Source organism: Sturnus vulgaris, chromosome 1, assembly GCF_052056855.1.
Source record: "Sturnus vulgaris isolate bStuVul1 chromosome 1, bStuVul1.hap1, whole genome shotgun sequence".
NCBI lineage: Eukaryota > Metazoa > Chordata > Aves > Passeriformes > Sturnidae > Sturnus > Sturnus vulgaris.
Genome location: NC_142243.1, coordinates 59,982,692 through 60,000,965, shown reverse-complemented (window position 1 = coordinate 60,000,965; position 18,274 = coordinate 59,982,692). Strand labels below are relative to the sequence as shown.

The 18,274-nt window shown below is 38.0% G+C and overlaps 1 protein-coding gene across 4 annotated transcripts in view; it reads left to right on the top strand.

Moving 5' to 3' along the window:
* The window catches only part of POU6F2 (POU class 6 homeobox 2), a 324,363-nt gene that overhangs the window by 118,140 nt on the left and 187,949 nt on the right, over window positions 1-18,274 (top strand). For all 4 annotated transcript variants that reach the window (XM_088167824.1, XM_088167813.1, XM_088167808.1 and 1 more), the window contains exons 3-4: window positions 15,009-15,100; window positions 16,031-16,259. In XM_088167824.1, coding sequence (XP_088023950.1) covers window positions 15,009-15,100; window positions 16,031-16,259 — 321 coding nt within the window. The remainder of the gene's footprint in view (window positions 1-15,008; window positions 15,101-16,030; window positions 16,260-18,274) is intronic.

The following is an 18,274-nucleotide window of genomic DNA, read 5'->3' as shown; positions in this document are numbered from 1 at the left end:
AAAATCTATCAAATAAGTAAAGGAAAATGAATGGACCCAGAACCTGTAAATTTTCTAAAGGAAGTCCTCTTCTCTTCTCTTCTCTTCTCTTCTCTTCTCTTCTCTTCTCTTCTCTTCTCTTCTCTTCTCTTCTCTTCTCTTCTCTTCTCTTCTCTTCTCTTCTCTTCTCTTCTCTTCTCTTCTCTTCTCTTCTCTTCTCTTCTCTTCTCTTCTCTTCTCTTCTCTTCTCTTCTCTTCTCTTCTCTTCTCTCCTCTCCTCTCCTCTCCTCTCCTCTCCTCTCCTCTCCTCTCCTCTCCTCTCCTCTCCTCTCCTCTCCTCTCCTCTCCTCTCCTCTCCTCTCCTCTCCTCTCCTCTCCTCTCCTCTCCTCTCCTCTCCTCTCCTCTCCTCTCCTCTCCTCTCCTCTCCTCTCCTCTCCTCTCCTCTCCTCTCCTCTCCTCTCCTCTCCTCTCCTCTCCTCTCCTCTCCTCTCCTCTCCTCTCTTCTTTTGTCTTCTATTTTAAAAATATAAAACTGTATTAAAACAGGAGAATTATTACAACACTTTTAATTACCTGCATTATTCCCATCAAGTGTATAAAATTTAAATGGCAAAATGATTTTGAAACAAAAACTTTTATTTTGGAATGCAAACTATGTACATGTTGTTTTGTCCCAGGGTTTGCTCTTAATCCCCAAACACTATAAACCCATAAAACAAAGGATTTGTGGTAGTTGTAATTGGACTCAATGTGTTACAACTGAAATTTCCTAGTTAATAGGGAATTATTAGTAAAATCAAGATTTTCAGGAATGGGGGGCAGAAAGAGAAAGCTGTCTCTGGATTTTTTTCCAGCATGACTTTCAGCCTTGCTCAGAGGCAATGAGATGACACTGGGAGTAAAATTACCTCACCAGAGCTTGTAGTTATTGTTGTTTTGAATGTTTATGCAGTTGCTCCACTGGAGCAAGATTGATCCATTCCTCTGCAATGATCATTATATATGGCTTCATACAGCAAATACAATGCTTCTCTTTTAAGTTGTCCTTTCTGATGGATGTTATTATGCTGAATCTTATTGCATTATATTATAGTTCTTACATATTTCGGTATTTATGTTGTTGGTTAGTAGAAGAGTAGAGTGTGAATACGATAGTGGGCTTGAAAATATTTGGCTTTGCAGGGTAGGAAAGTACTCATGGAAGATGAGCTGCTCCTAATGGGGAAATTCTACTTGCTGTTCCAGCATGGGAGGGTGAATTGTATATGGCCTTCAGCCTGCAGAATGCCCTGATGTGTTTTAACTCCTTGTATTGTTAGCAAGATGTGGCACCATCTCTTCTGACTTCCTCCACTTTAATTCACTCCATTTTAATGCAAAATATTTTTTTATTCCAAACACAAAGTAATTATGAGGAAAAAAAATAGTGTTTAAAATTTCCTTATATTCTGCATTTGAGATTTTTTTCCTAAGAGCCACCCTGCTTTTAAAACCGTAAGCAATTAACCCATATATTTTTAATATTCTTGAAGCCACTGTTTCAAGGTTTTTGTCCAAGAATCCTCCCAAAGAGGAAGAAAACAGCACAGAAAAAGGGGAAACAGAGCAGGAAAGAGAAGCCAACCCCCTAGAACTCTGTATTTCAAAAGGAAATGAAAGTTAAAAAACCACTCCCTTTACCTAGATACAAGACATAAATGTCAGTATTCTTTGCAGTGACAAAACCACTTCTTTGTTCTACTCCCTGAGTTGTGTCTTCCATAGTGGGTCAGTCTGAAGTTCTGATATGAAATAATTTCGGTGCCTGGAGCTCCAGAAGAGGGACACACTCCTCATGCTGCCCAATGCTGTAGGTTGCCAATGAAGGCCACACCTTCACTCTCTGAAAGGTGCTCCTGTGGGAACAGCGTACAGCATACTCAAACAGGTCAGCAGTGACTCTGCCTTACTTGATGGTGGCTAATATTTTGGGGAGCTATCCCTAGAAAGCCTGATGCAGAAACATCAGTGCCTACTAAAACCAGCAAGCACTGACTGACATGCTGCTAGAGAAACTCACATTCACGATGTTGTTCTCCATCTGACTTTTAAGTCTGCTGTTTGTGGCTTAGAGCTGATATTTGTGCTGCTTCATCCCTTGCCTGGCACTTTGCAGCTGCAGAGCAGCACTGCAGCACTCTCCTGCTTAGCCCACTGGTATTTCAGAACAGCTGAACTGCCAGAGCTGCTGCTGAAGTGTCTCAGCATGAAGGTGTAGGTAAGGACTGTTCTCTGGGACTCCAGCTGCAGTGCAGGCTCCCCTGAGAATGCACAGCATTCCTGCTTGCAGACAACTGTGATAACCTCCAGCCACAGCATATGACACAACACAACCATTATGCCGTTCTGAAAGGTCAGGATGCATGCACAGTGCTTAAGATCTCAAACTTTGTAAAAGTCAGAATCCTCTAAGGAAACCTTCTTTAATGCAAAACAGCAGGCCTGTACCTTATTGCCACCGTTTGTTTCAGGGCTGCTATATGACATCAAATGAAACTTATGGAGAAGAAAGTAATTGCCATGAAAGGAATTTTCATGCTGTTCACAATAGATATCACTTGGTACTAACTACCTACTTGCTGTGCAGCTGTCAAGCCAGGTTCTTCAATATCAAACAAAACTGTGTAAACTAAAAGAAAATATTTAAATTCTTACGAAGCCTTGAGAAGCCTTGCAAAATCTTGCAACCTAAGACCTGAGTAGTACCACACTACTATCCACAGGGGTGTCTTACCCAGGAGCATAAAGAAGCATCATGAGTGCTTCATGCAAGTTTATTTCAGTAGACTGCTCACAAGTGTAGGTTAACAAAGAGTAGGAGTGCATTGCTACTCTCTGCTGTTTTGGGCAAACCTTGTCTGTGGTCATATTTTCAAAAAGAAAGGATTCAGAGGATGCTGTTGTAAAACATGCACCTCCTGTCTTTCTCTGCAGGTAATCTGTAGGTTGCTGGAGCCATGGAGAAAGGGTTTGCATTTGTCCTGCATCCAGTGCTTCACAGAAATCTCATCCAGAAGCCAAATGAAGAGTTAGGATATATTTCAGCAGTGAACCCAGAGAGCAGCATCAGACCAGGAAAATTTTTGTTGATAACAGATCATGTGCTCAGCTAGCTAAGGAGAATGAAAGAAAAAGATATTGTATCTATAAGTCTAAGTAAGCCTGTGGGTGTGCATTAAGGATTTAACTCAATTTGAAAAATGCTGCCCAAATTTGTTTCTACTGTGCGTAAAGTGTTTCTAAGCCTCAGATGAGCCATTATATTTATCCAGCATGACATCTGTTAAAATATTTTTGAATAAAAAGCCTGTATGGAGCATACATAATAAGATAGCTTTTGTGAGCATGTTTGTATTCCTGATAGATGAGAATGGCTCCTTTGGAGCCCTCCCAATTTTACACTGTTTAGGAGGTGTGCTAGATCCCAGATGAAAACCCACAAGAAAATATAATTAGTGGAACAAAATTTAGTGCATTTGCCCCACGGCTGCTTTTTACATTGCAGCAGTTTTGCTGTTAATTTTTCTTCTTCTTCAAAGTACTAAAAACAAGGGATTTTTGAGTTGGGGACCTAATCACATTACAAAATCAAGCCTTGTTTCCCAATCCTTCCAGATAATTTTTTTCTTTAAAGAATATTTTTATTTTTTATATAGATGTGCTTTTCATTAAAGAAAATAAAACAACCAGACTCATAAACCCTGACCTTGACTTGTAATCTGGCAGAACCCAGCTAATGGAAACACTGACTGAAACAGAATGGACAACTTTCTAGAGTAAAGATTTGTAGAATTGTACTTCTGGTTCACCAAGTTTCAGGCTGAAGCAAATTTTACAGCCAAGTTATAAATATTTGAAAAATATGAAGCATAATGGAAATGCTGACACAATCTTAACCACGCAGGCATAAGCAGCTCAGTGTTATAATCTGGCAGTGATGTTTTGAAAATGGTTATATGATAATTTAATCCAGGCCTGGAGAACTTTTTAGCTAAATGTATCAATATGAACCTAATTTACTTAGATGTTAATATAATCATTCACATTAAAAATCTCTAGTACCCTGATGTATAGATCAAGACAATTTCTTTCTCCCTGATTTATACCCGTGAGATATGTGTTGCAGTACACAATAAATAGGAAGAGTATCAAATCACTGAGGTGGTGTTTCTTCAGTCTTCACATCACTATTTACTGAACAGGATCACAAGAGCTATATATCCTTCAGAGTGTTAATATGTAACCAGAACAAACAGAGAGCATAGGAAAGGTGGAGAAAAGTTAGATATATAAGCAAGAAAAAGTGAGTTATTGATTTTATTGACTGGTTTGTTAACTTCTGACATTGCAATAAAGCCTTATTTATTTGTATACAGAAGACTCAATTACATAGATACATATTATTTAAACAACTGGGTTATTTACAGGAGAATTGCAGTTTCATAAATAATATAGACCTGCATTTCTCAAGCTGATGTTTATCCATTGTTACCACTTAGGGAGTTGTGGTATCCACAAATGCTCTTTGGAGGAAAGTCATTAGAACAACGTTAAGTTCTGCTATTGTAACAATCCATGTCCAAGGTGCACATTAGCGTGTACAAGTTGTGCTCTTCACTATGACTGAAATACAAATTATTTCTATGACTGGAAGAAGCAGCATGCTGGCAATATTTGCCACTCTAATTGACATGCTCCTTTGGTCAGGATTTCTCTATGCTCTGACAGCCCAACAACACTGCATGGGAGATGAAAAGAGCCAGTAAAGGTCCCATAGGAAATGGTGGGGCATGAGCCTAAATTTTCCTTTTGCCAGATTAACACCCGACTTTTTTTCCTTTATGACAGCTGTAAGGAACAGACAGTGGCCGTGTTGGCTATTTCAAACCTGCCCTGGTGATCTTTTATACATTGTCAAAGCTGGGCACACTAAAAGATATTAGGAAGGCAACAGCAATCCAATTCATAAAGCACATCAGGTGTGCTAAACCACATTTTGGCTATTGAAGGATCTGACTCGTAGGAAAGGTGGACCCAGGGCTCTCTTTTCTCCAGGCTCTCTGTGCTCCATTTGTAGCCAGACATAAGACAGCTTCTCTGGGCAGAGAAGCAACACAGCTGTGTTACAGAGGCACACAGCATGCACTTGTCGAGCACCATATGAGCATAACTGTGTGGCTTCCACACCAAGACTGGCTTATTTCAGCCCAGCTGGGAGTATGGACAAAGAAGTTCAAATCTTTTTGTCTATATGTACCTTTAAACGTCATCTTTATATTTTGTAAATATAGCTAGGTTCTTCTAAAGGGCTGGATGGGTATAATTCAGATGCCAGAGCTCTTACAGAATAGAAACAGAGTATTTTATTAAAGAGCATTTTTAGAAGGAATCAGTGATTGCTTTTTGTCCAACTCCAAATTACGTTTAGTAGGCATATAGGCTAAGTCTGAGATATGACATAATCCTCAAAGTAAGTAATATGACAAATAGAAGCTGATGCTGGTTTTGTGTTGTTGTGTAATGGAGTTAGAATAATGACAGGACAATAATATAATAAAATTCTGCAAAGCTCTCACTCGACCTTAAGTGGAAGTAAAATCATGGAAATTAGGAGGACAATAATGCTTTGTAAAAAGGATAAAGAAATAGTGTTACCCAAGTCTATTAGTGACATAACACAGTATGAATGCACTTAAATTAATAGCATCTTTTGCCAGTAGCTATTTTTCAGTTACTGTAATGATGAAAAAATAAACAGAACAGTAATATAAAAATGAAAGTGATGCAGGAAACTAATTTGTTTAAATTATGTATCTATATATAGAGAGGCATATGTATATATACGAAGACAAGCATTCACATGGATTAGAAACATTGTATTTCATAAAATTTAATCCTATTAGGATGTGTTGCAGTGCCCTATTTGAAGCAAGTTGCCTGCCACTTGCTATTTTGGCAAAGCTAAGTCATATGGCTTCTTTTTGCTTTTTTGCTTCCTTCATGACAAAGAGATCTTGCCATAACAAGACATTTCTAACCAAGAGATCTTTTATGAAATTCAGCAATGCTGGTATGTATGCATCTTACAAGTAGAACTTTTTTTAACCTGTGCTGTATTCTTAAACCTTTCCTAGGAAACTAATCCAGCACATTTATAATCTACTGGAAGTTTTGACTCACACAAAGGCAAGATAAACATATTACAGGAACAGTGTCCAAATATTTGTCAACCACTTGGTTATTTCTATGGAGATCTGTTTTGGGCTATTTTCAGTGTAGAAAAGACTATTTTAGTGGCTGCTGCATAGTTGTTTATTATCATTGACTGGCAAATAGCTTCTCAAAACCAGAAACTATGATGATGTTGGCCACTAGTCTTTTTACTACTTTTTGTATTTTTAGCTTTTGATCTATGGAGGAGGGAAGGATTGAAGGGGCGGGAGAGGATGCAAAGCCAAAGCTCTTGGTGTGAGGTTTAAACTTGGTTTAGTGATGGTAAGGTTTGACATACTTTGCAAAACGTTGTTGTAAGACTGAATGCTCTTTAAACACATAAAGTGGCAAAAGCTCCTGACTAAATTGTAAACAGCCACTACAACCGATTTCAGACAATAATAAAGAAGTTAATTCAGTTCAGGATTTATGAGATCTGGAGTCATGCATACCATAAGTTTCTGCAGCTTCCAGACAAGACTTTCATTTGAAATAATGTCTCACCCTGCTGAGCTACATCATGAGAACTTGCTGCAGATATCAAATGGCTCCAGTTGCTTTTGAAAGGCTGTTGTATTTTTGTAGCTGGGAATTTCTGAAGATACATGTGCAGCTAAATAGATTTATAATGAAGACGTACCAGTTTTGTGATGTACTTGGATCTAGAGGTGTGATCTCCTGCATACAGAGTTGCTGCCACTGTTAAGGTTTCCTCCTGGATCTCAACTGGATTTCTATACTGTGCCACTCTGTGGGATGGCTCTTTCAAGGGTCTCAATAAAGTCTGAACAGCTGAACAACCTGTAATGAGACCCTTGATGGAGCTGCCCCACAGGGCCGTGTAAAGACCACAGCAGTGAGTGTAAAATTGTTAAAGACACTGCAGAGATGAAACCAGTGAACTCAGTAGCAGTGGTGATAAACCACTCTTGCTTTACCATACTTGCTGGTCAGGTTGCTCCTGTAGGAGTTAATATATATTATGGGGTGCACTTTGCTGAATGCTGCTGTGAGTGCTTTTACTAGGTTTAATTGAATGCTTACTGCCTTAACTGGATATTCTCCTCTCACCAAACTAGGTGATTTGAATTTTTAAACAGGTTCTCATAGGACTGATAGAATACTAGGTTCATCTACTTTGCACCCTACAGCTTTTTCTTTCCAGTCCCTTGTCAAAGCTGTGAGTTGAATTTCTGTCACTGGCCACCTATCTGTGCCCTCTCTGTTGAAATTAGCCTATCAACATAACTTGTAAAAAGCAAAATACGTCAGACATACTATGCTTTTCTTCCACCCAGAAGCCTGAATTACTGTGCACCTGAGATCAGCCACATGTATTGCCTGGCTTTCAGTAGGCTGTAGTGCCAGCAGCCAAACACATATTAAGTAACTGTGCAAAGTTCCCCAGGCAAACAGCAATACATATCATTATAAGATATCTTCATTGTCTGGCTTATTTGGGGAAAGGGTACAGAAGTCAGGTGGGGAGAGTGAGTGTTGGCAAGTTGGGCTTTTGATGGAAAACTTGCCCTCTTCCCTATTTTAGGAACAAAACCAATATGCATAGGCAAACGCTATAAAAAATCCTATAGAAATCTAAGGTAGCTATAAAGATGGCAAACTGTAACAGTTGTTTCAAAATAGATTTTCTTTAATATGCTCACTCTTTGGCATTTAGTAAACTTCCAGGGATGGACAGGAAGTTTAATTTAGAGAAGCCTCCTGCCCTTCTTAGCTAAGGATCAGCTGCCCACCATGAAATAATAATGCATTCAACTGTCCATCTTCTGGTAAGTCACCTTTATTATCACTACATTCCCCAGCACTAACAGCAAACAGAGAGTATGAAATGTTGTATGAATTCAGAGAAGACTGATAGGGTCTTTGTGGCCTTAATATTTGTGCTAATGCATACAGTATAAAAGGAACTAGAACTCTCAATATGAAGGGTCCAACTCATAAAAAATGTATGTACCACTAACAAGGGAATTTTATGCACTGTACTTAGTGGGTGAAGAAAAGTAGAATGAGTCTATTTTGAATAAAGAACATACTTTTGCAATTATATTCCTTCACCTTTTCTGCAGTAGCAACACTTCTTTTCTCACATGAGGTATTTGAAGTGGAAGAATATTCATATAGGCACTAGTAAGAAAAAAAAATCACTTATGGAAAAGAGAAAAAGGAAAAGATGAGAAATGAAAGAGGAGCAAAAATAAAGGTGGGAAAGAAGAAAATTTAAGGCTCATGGGAGAACTGGGATTTTGAGTTATTTGTGATTTTGTGCCTTGATGTGGTAGGTTTTTGTTAGGTATTAATTATAACTTGTGGTTGCCCAGAAGTCCTCTGTAATATGAATCACTTTAATAGTCTGATTTTCATTATAAAGAGTCATGGAGTTTTAATGTTATCTGTCCTAATCCAGAAGGATGCAGATGCATAAATACAAACCAGGCTCTGTGCATAAGGGTAATGAGGAGAGTGATTTCAGCTACTGTGTGTGCCTTGTGGGAGAAGATCCTTTGGGAGAAAATATCCCCAGTGACCAGGCAAAGACAGCATTCTATATTCAGCTGGCAGAATGACTTTGAGCTCTCCAGATGATTTTAGTAGCTTTACAGTAGCTACTGCAAGGCAAATTCAGATAAGTATAAAACTGTGTTTTACTTACTTAAGTACTGAACGATACACTCAGTAAAGCAAATCTACTCTGTTCATGCTGCTGTCTAATTCAATGCATTTTCAATGCAGGATTTTTAGCTCTCTGTATAGGATATTGCATTGACATATATGTCAATATGGTAAATCAATATACCATTTCCTTATCACACCACAAACATTTTCAAAGGTAAACTAGAAGGGCTTTGTACATAGGTAGGAGAAAATTAAGAATGAGAGCTATGTAAGTTGACACAATCTGACATTGTAGAAGATGTGCACAGCATTTGTATGTTATGCTGAAATGATTGAACAGTAAAATCATAACATCGACATTGCGATTTTATTAGGTTTCAGAGTTAACAGGTGCTAGTAGTAATTCTGCACACATCCAGAATTCTACACACTTGTTTGTGATTCTTTGTGAGGGTGAAATTACTGCCTAAAAATAAAAACTTAAAATCGGAAGTACAGGTCATCAGAAAAAGGTGAATTGCTCAATGATCTATGTGATAACCTGATACCTAGGGAAATTTTATACAATCCCAAGGAATTAATTGTGTGCCACATCTGGGTCATGGACTGGAAGGAGACAATTGTCTAACAAATGAACAAATATGAAAGGTCTAAGCTTATATTCATACCTTTCAGTGGGAGAATCATTATTCTAATATAGTTTATGAGATTGCTTTTCTTTGCTGACGTAACAGGAATATCTCCTCTGATAACCATAGGACAATACCAATATAAAATGGAATCAGCATAAAATCTTAATTTTGTTTCCTGCAAGTATTGTAAAATTTAGGTGTGTTTGTGAAATTTTGTGTAACAATCTGATTACTAAGGTTTTATAATGTGGTAATTTGTGCATGCTTCCTCCTGACATGTCCAAACTCTGATACAACAGGAAAATGAAAACAGTGAAATTAAGAGCCAAAATGTGGTGGTTTGTGGCAGAATAAAGACTGTTTGGAGGGAATATTATATTTTTTTCACTATCAGTTGAATCTTTTTCTTTCGGCTATTAAATTTTGTTCAGTAAGACTGTTCTTGGTATAATTGCTGAGAGTTAAGGTTTCATTTAGTGAAGACTAAGTTACTTTAATCAAGATGATGGACTTTCACACAATATACCTGATAATTTGCATATTATTAGTTCATCTATTTAATTTCCTTAAAAAGTTTTTCTCTCTTGATTATGATCTAAATGCAGCTATATTTTGCTCTGATTGTTTAGTTTATTAGTTTATTAGTTTTAAAAATGTAAGACTTTTTTCTCACAGGCAGTATTTTTAATTTAATGATTTAATTCTCAAAGCTGTGTCTTTAATGTGAGTTGTCTCAGTGAGTAAGAAAAAAGTCTACTTTTGATTTCTTATTGTTATGGTTACTGAGAGATAAATACAAGTAATTTAATGTTGCATTGTGGAACTAGCTAAAGATTTAATATGAACTGTTGCTTGAAATGTGTTCTTTTATTAATGTTAATGCATTTGAAATATTTTCTTGAATCTCAGGAGGATTTATATATTCTTTTGATTACTGAAAATCTAGTATTATTGAATTTGATACAGCTTATTTTTCAAAGCTCTGAGTGCTAAAGAGAGGTGGTTCAGCATCTCCCTGGTTTTGATACAAATGTGAGACATACTGAATTCATCCATGAAGACCATGAGGAAGTCGTTCATATCCAGGTCATCTGCTGAGATTATTCCTTTGATTTGGCACAAGCATTGGCTTTGAGTGAGCTTTGGTGCAGAGTTTGAGAAGAGATGCCAGGGTGCATCATGCCTTCGAGCATGCACAAGCACACATGCACAGAAGGCCCGGGTGGAGCTGGATGTACAAGTTTAATGCTCTCCATCCCGTGATGCTGTTCCAAACCATTTTCCAGTCAGCTGCAGGTTCCTTGTGAGCATCAGAGACCAGATGAGACAAGGGCAGCCGGGACAGGCATTGCATCCAAGGGAGGGGCTGGGAAGCATGGGCAGGCTCACTTTGGCAGAACTGCTGTACCCTGGAGCAGCCAAGGAGTCACAGAGCAGTTTTGTGTTTTGACCCATGCCTTCCCGAACAGAAGAGCTGAGGAGATCAGCTAAATTGTGCTTATTTGAGAATCCATGTTGGAGTCTCTTTTCCCCATTAGTTGTAAACTGGGTGATTGGAGCATTCTCACCTTCACAGGGCACTGGGAGACACTAAGAACAGAGTTACCTGTTGATGTGTAAGAAACAAAATGGCAGCAAACTAAGGAAAGCTTTTTATAACCAGTACATTTACAGCTGTAATTTTGTATGAAGCTTGGTGGCTTTGAGGTGTGGAATTTCTTTATTTTTCTTATATTTCTCTTGTTGTTTTCTCCTTGCTAAACCAGATATTGTACAACATGGCTTTTCACTTGGTTTGTGTAATTTTTTTTCTCATTTTGATAAGAGGAGAAGAAGGTTGCCTTTGTTTTACTTAGTTTTAATTTAAATAATATTTTATTTTAAGAAGACTATTGTACAGTTTTTACAGTGCACTTCAATTTTTTATTCTGTCATGCCCTTCCAGTCCCTTGGCAGGATGAGAGGTGAACGTATGTATTATATAATTTATAATTAATTTATGATGAAACACATATGATGAATACTGCTTATTAAATATTAAAGCCTTGTCTACAGTTGTGGCAGTACTATGGCAGTTGCACTCCTGTCTGTTTGTGTGGTACTATTGAGCAAACTCATTGACTTTGGCTACGATTCAGAGTAGTGGCCCTGCTACTGCCTTCCCCCTTCTCCTTGTGCATCAGCAGCTGGGGCTGTAATGAGAGTAGAATCTCTGCAAAATTTAGTTGCAAACAGAGAAGGTACTGCTGGTAGTTCCCCAACTCCATAGGGATGGTTATGGTTCCTTGCTGACAGATCCCTCACTGATAGAAGGCTGAGTGGAGTTGGAGAAAAACCTATCAGGAGGCCTGAATCTGAACAAGTGTAAAATCTAGGCTAGATTTTGGCAATCCATTTTTGTTAGTGAGGACTGGAATTTGGACAAGGGAATAATTTACCTGCAGGGGTTGTTCCAGCATCTGGAATTAATCAGCTCCCAAATAAGCTCAGTAAAACAGGGGCGAGAAACAGTGTAGGGGATTGTGTGCTGCCAGTTTAGGGCAGTTGGTCTTAATGAAGGCATTTTTCCAAATTCATGGCAACGAATCTTTGAAGCAGAAATAGTAGAGAAATCAGAAATAGACAGAGGTCCCTGACCCTCTGAAATCAGGGAATCCCCCCAGTCAGAAATATATTATTATAAGGCAGAAAAGAAAAAATATCCTTCTAGCGATGTTTTGTGCTCTGCCTTGCCTTCTTCAGAGTGTTGACCTATGTGTGTCAGTGAATGCAGCATACAGCAAGGAAAAAGTGCTGTCACTGTGTGATGCAACAGACCTTAACCCCAAAATTCTTGCTTCATTGTATTTAGTACCAGCCCAGCAGGCAGATTTTCTTGTACATTTTCTTGACTCTTGAGTGTATGTCACAGCAGGTAGATTAGAAGGGGCAGGAGAGATCTGAGAACTTCAGTCAGAGAATACAGGATTGATAATTTCATATGGGATGCCATATAAGACCACATGTAAATGTGTGCTGTTTTCCTGAGATGACTGCATCCTATGGGAACTAAATTAGAAGCAGCAGGCAGAGCATTTGAGCACAAAAATTTAAAAAAAGTCATCTGTGGTGAGTAGCTGTGTGACAGGATTGTAATCCTAAGTGATTCGAATTAGTACAATGAGAAAGGAAAACAGTGTAATTAATTTTGGCTTAATGGTCCAGTATAACCAACTTGTGTTATGTGAAGACTATGTGATCAAATATTGAAAAATACTTACAGTACAGATAAAGGAAATCAGTAGTTCTTTGGATGGACACCACAGAAAAAAGAATACTAAAACACAGGCATATTACTTCAGAACTTCTAACATATTTTGTGAGAGCTCAAGGTATAAAAATTGCAACAAAATCTAATTCTAATGACTTTGGTTTTGTTCTTTTCCCAAAGATTTCATAGGATGATTTAATGATATGACAGATTACGAGGAGCTTGTTTTAATATTGATTAAATCACACACAAAGACAAAATTCACAGGCCTTAAAATTACATAAACAAAATTGACTTATAAGATTTGATCTTAATGGGGAGTGATATCTTCATTGGTATTGAGCCTCTGATCTAATATCACTTTATACATACAGCTGTGAAGATTTTTAAAAAAAGATCATAACAGTATGTGGAAATTACCAAAGGAAAAATTATGTTTAGTAAAATAGTGCCTTATTTTGTATAGGAGGAAATCATACTGGAGAAACCCTGCCTTTGGTCTTAGGGATGGCATCAGCCCTAGGATTGTTATGCATTTGAAAAAAACAGTTTTCACTGAATCTCACATATCTAGTTACATGTTTCTCTTTTCATTTAACTTGAATGAGTAAATTGCAGATAAAAAATTTAGTGACTGTGTCTCTTTTTGCATGTTACTAGGCAATTGTTGGAATCCTCACTGATTATAGTAGGTCAGCTTATTGTCATTATTAAATGACAATGGTCATTAAAATGGCAAACATTTCTGTAGAATTCACTTCATAAAATGTCAGCAAGTTTGTATGTTTTTATTAGTTCCAAATCAAATATTTCAATAGACCATTTGTAAGTATTCCCAGAACAATGTCCATTTCTGAATTTTTGAGACCACACAAAGATATTACAAATTAATCAGATTTTCAGATTTCTGCATAATAACTCTTCACATTTATTGTTTAATCCAATTCTAAAATGCTGTTATGATTGACAACTTGCTGTAGAGATGGAAGTCAATTGAATAATATGTAGCAGTCAATTTTATTTGAACCTTAATGTGGTGAAGGTGGTTTTTTTCACATTTCCATTATTTATAAGTTGTTCCCCTTAGAGAATATATAAAAGAATTTGTTTTAAATGAGCTGATAATACCCTCTTTAAAATTTATGACAGAATAGTATCCTTTTTCCTTACAGCACAAGGGTGTGCCAAGAAGCTGTTTCTGAATTATCTCACTATTCATAGGACAAACATTAGAAAACAGCATCTTGTTAAGGTTTACTTAGAATGCAATTTCAACCACTCATCAGGAAAAAAAAAAAATTACAAAACAGGAGATATCATATCTACCAGGAAACCTGGTGCCATTTCCAGGTTTTTCTTTATAAGAGACCACAGGACTCTTGCAGCTACATTTGATACTTGCTGTCATTCTCACAACCTCAAAAATCAATGTGGGCCTGGTCATGCCATCAGCACTGAAAAACTGGGAATGAGTTGAGCCCTCCACCCAGAGGAAATGGAGGGTTGGGATGTAGTTTTGAAAACATCTTGGTACTTTCATACAACTGATAGGATGTTTTTATTTTTCTTCCTTCCTTTCAAATCTGTATTGCAGACTTCAGCAAAATCTGGTAGGGCTGGACTGTGTTCTATGCTTAGCAAGTCATTAGTGCCCAGCATATTGTTCGATTGTTGGATATTGATCATCTCAATAAATGCTGGAAATCCTTGGTTTCGCAGAATTTTGCTCATCCTCCACATGCAACTTAAAAAAAAAGCTGTCATATGGAAGATACCAGTTTTCAGTTTTCATAATGCCTTTTTATTGAGCCTAGTAGAGCCATTGCTGCCTCAGTAACTGACAAAAGAAAATACTTTATTAAGACAGAAAGTAGATGTGACTTGATTGTTTTTCAGATAATTTTTGCTTTCAGAAATTGCAATGGCTGATGCTCACCTAAGCGTAAAAAAATGCAGTTCCCACACGCCGGAGTGCTCATGTACTGTATGTAAATTGATGTATAATGCAACCCACATTAGCTGAGTTGATGATAGCTTCAGTTTCACTGCTGTCAGATTTCTGTAACTCTTTGAATGAGTTGGCTGGTCTGAATGAACGTTAGCATAATTTATGCAGCTGATAAGCGATTTGAGTGCTTGAGTTATTGATAAAGCACTTTAACATATCATTTTCAGCTTCATGTTATGTGACATCAGAGTAGAAGGTAATGTGGCAGTCTCCAGGCTTGATATTAAAGTCAATCTGTTCTCTGGATTTCAGAGGCCAGAGGAAACACAGTGCTGCCTGATACGAGCCCAGCAGACCAGCACCAAACCAGTCAGTCCCATCCTGCATTCCCTGTTGGGCCACAGGTCAGTATCTTTCCTTTTAAATAATCGAGATGTGCAATTTGATGAAAAATAAATAACTGTGATTGATCGTCTTTGATCTGTGTAATGTAGGAAATGTTATGCTCTTTGGCTGCATTCAGTGTTACAAAAAGGGAACATGTAGGTATTGTATGTTTTTTGAAGTCAAGTTTGGCAAGATTAGATTTTGTATGCTTTTCTAAAATAAAACCTAAGAAGTTTTACATATTTGGGAGTTAAAATGTTTTAATTTCTTATGTAAATTACTTCTGAAATTAATATAATAATTTAATATTTAAAAGATTGTGCAATTTTAATGCAGGATTATTGTCTCTGACAGTTATGTCTGTCACACAGAGCTCCTATATTAGTAAAAGTATTTCATTATCTTTTATGCCAGATGTTTATTTCTTTACAGCACAGTATAAACATGGTAGTATGGCACTTTATAAGATTTTAAAATATTTTCCTTCTCACTTCAAAAATTTTATCCAAGTTCAGCTATACTCTAAGAAGATACTCAATATTCTTCCACTTCCCAAGACAGTCTTGGTCCACAAAGCTGTCACTGTAGTATTTTCTGCCCTTATCAATCAGTATATAACCAGGAATTTTTCGGAAATGATGGCATTTAAGTACTTGTAGACAAAGTAAAGTCTTCTTTCGCTCATAAATTTTCTTTTGTGTATATGTAATGAATTTTCCAGTCTAGATTCAGCTGGGATTGTTACTATGCTGTTTGACTGAGGCTTACAGTTCCAGACTGTCATATTTGTCAAACCTTTCTGTGTGGGTGAAAATGTATGCTTTAAGGTACTGGAAGCAGTGCATGTCTGTAATGGAACACGAAAAGATCTCAAGCCAGAAGGGTTGTAAATGTGTAATACCGAGCTGTACACAGTAAAACAGGTTTGTGTCTGTGGTTTCTTACAGCCACTACTGACAGCCCAACAGTTAGCCTCGGCAGTAGCAGGGGTGATGCCAGGAGGCACTCCAGCCCTGAATCAGCCAATCCTTATTCCTTTCAACATGGCTGGGCAGCTGGGGGGCCAACAAGGACTCGTCCTAACTCTACCTACAGCAAATCTCACCAACATCCAAGGACTGGTAGCAGCAGCTGCAGCAGGAGGCATCATGACTTTGCCATTGCAAAATCTACAAGGTAAGTCATGTTCATTATTTTTATAACAGGGTCTTTTACCTTTCTTTCAAAGTGAGTGATCTCTTTTTCAAATCAAATGTTGCTGTTCATGAATATTGAGAAGTCGTACTTGGATTGTTTTTTGAATGCTTGAGAGATACTTAAGGGCTATTTGCCTTTTTTATAAAAACATGTTGGAGGTTGGGTCTTACAATCTATGGGTCCGTAATGTAAACCACTTGAATGAGTCATTAGATTTTTCTGTCATCAGTGATCAGTGTTCTGTACTCACAGATCACTTTGAAATTTCAAACCATAAAATAATAGAATAATAGAATATCAAGGGTTTGGAATGGACTTTAAAGATCATCTAGTCCCAACCCCACCAGCCAGGGGCAGAGACACCTCCCCTTAGACCAGGTTGCTCAATGTCTTATCCAACTTGTCACGGTTGGGGCATCTCCAACCTCCCTGGGCAACCTGTTCCACTGTCTTATCACCCCCACAATGAAACATTTCTTCATATCTAAGCTAAATCTTCCCTCTTTCAATTTGTACCTATTATTGTCTTATAACTACAGTTCCTGATGAGGAGTCTCTCTCCAGCTTACCCCTTCAGACACTGGAAGCTTGCCATAAGGTCTCTATTTTCTCTTCTCCAGGCTGAACAGCCTCAGCTTTCTCAGCCTGTGTTCAGAGGGGAGGTGCTCCAGTCCTGTCACAAACTTCATGGCTCTCCTCTGGACTTGCTACAACAGTTCCATGTCTTTCTTATGTTGGGGACACCAGAACCATGCACAGTACTCCAAGGGGATCACATGTGAGAGGGGCAGAGGGGCAGAATCGCCCCCTTTGACCCTCTGGCCATGCTCCTTGTGATGCAGCCCAGGACTCAATTGTCTCTCTGGGCTGTGAGCACACACTGCTGGCTCATGTGGAGTTTTTCATCACCTGTCTCCCCCAGGTCTTTCTTAGCAGGGCTGCTCTCAGTCACTTCTGTCCAACCCATTGGTGTGTCTGGGATTGCAGTGGCCCACGTGTAGGACCTTGGGCTTTGCTTTGTTCAACTTCATGAGGTTTGCTTCAGCCCACATCTCAAGCTCGTCAAGGTCCCTCTGGATGCCAGTATCGCTTCCCTCCAAGCAAGTTAGCTGCAACATCACTTGTTTCATCACTGCTGATTAAAGCAGCTTTGTAAATAGAGATAACTAAAAATACAGTATTGCATGAAAATAACTTCTTAAAAAAAAGTTACAATAAAATCAGAGTTTTCTCATCTGTCATCCATGCCCCAGATATATGTTTTCGTTCTTGCTGTGGGAGGTCTGCTTTATCAATAAGGTTCTACCATCCTCTTTCAAGTTGTTGAGAGAGTTGCATGACTCAAAAGTAACTAGGAAAAAGTTAATCTCTGTAAGTGTCCTCTCTATTGTCTGAGCTGTACCATGTTTGCAATGGTTCTACCCTGAGGGATCTGCTACACTTTCCCTGTGGTCTAAAATCAGACTGAAAGCAATTCTATAAGATCCCTTTTCTTCCCTGTTCAATCAATGTGTCTGACACTGTTAGGAACAGTACTCAATGCAAGCACATATGATATAAAATACAGATGTATGTATTTACTAGTCCTAACTATGTTGATGCTTCTCAGAATGCAGTTGCTGATGAACTGAACAGAACGAAGTACAGCAAGATAATGTTAGCCAGTATCTTACAACAGAATTGTATAATTTTAATGGAAAAGGACAGTAAAGGAAATGATAGTCCAGTGTGAAAATGACAAAAGTGTGAGTAGGAAATGTAAAAAGACAGCTTTAACTCTTTAGATTTATTTATTGTTATTTCTTCCCAATGTAAGAGATATGAAATATTATCCTCCAACAAAATGGTAATTTTTAAAAATTAATCCTCTGCACTGTGCCCTAAATACCTTTTAGTCATCCAACTCTGGTGGCTGCTGATTACCAGATCCTACAGGTTGTCAAACAGAGAAAACAAAGAGACAGCTCTTGTGTTGAACAAACTCCCTTACAAAG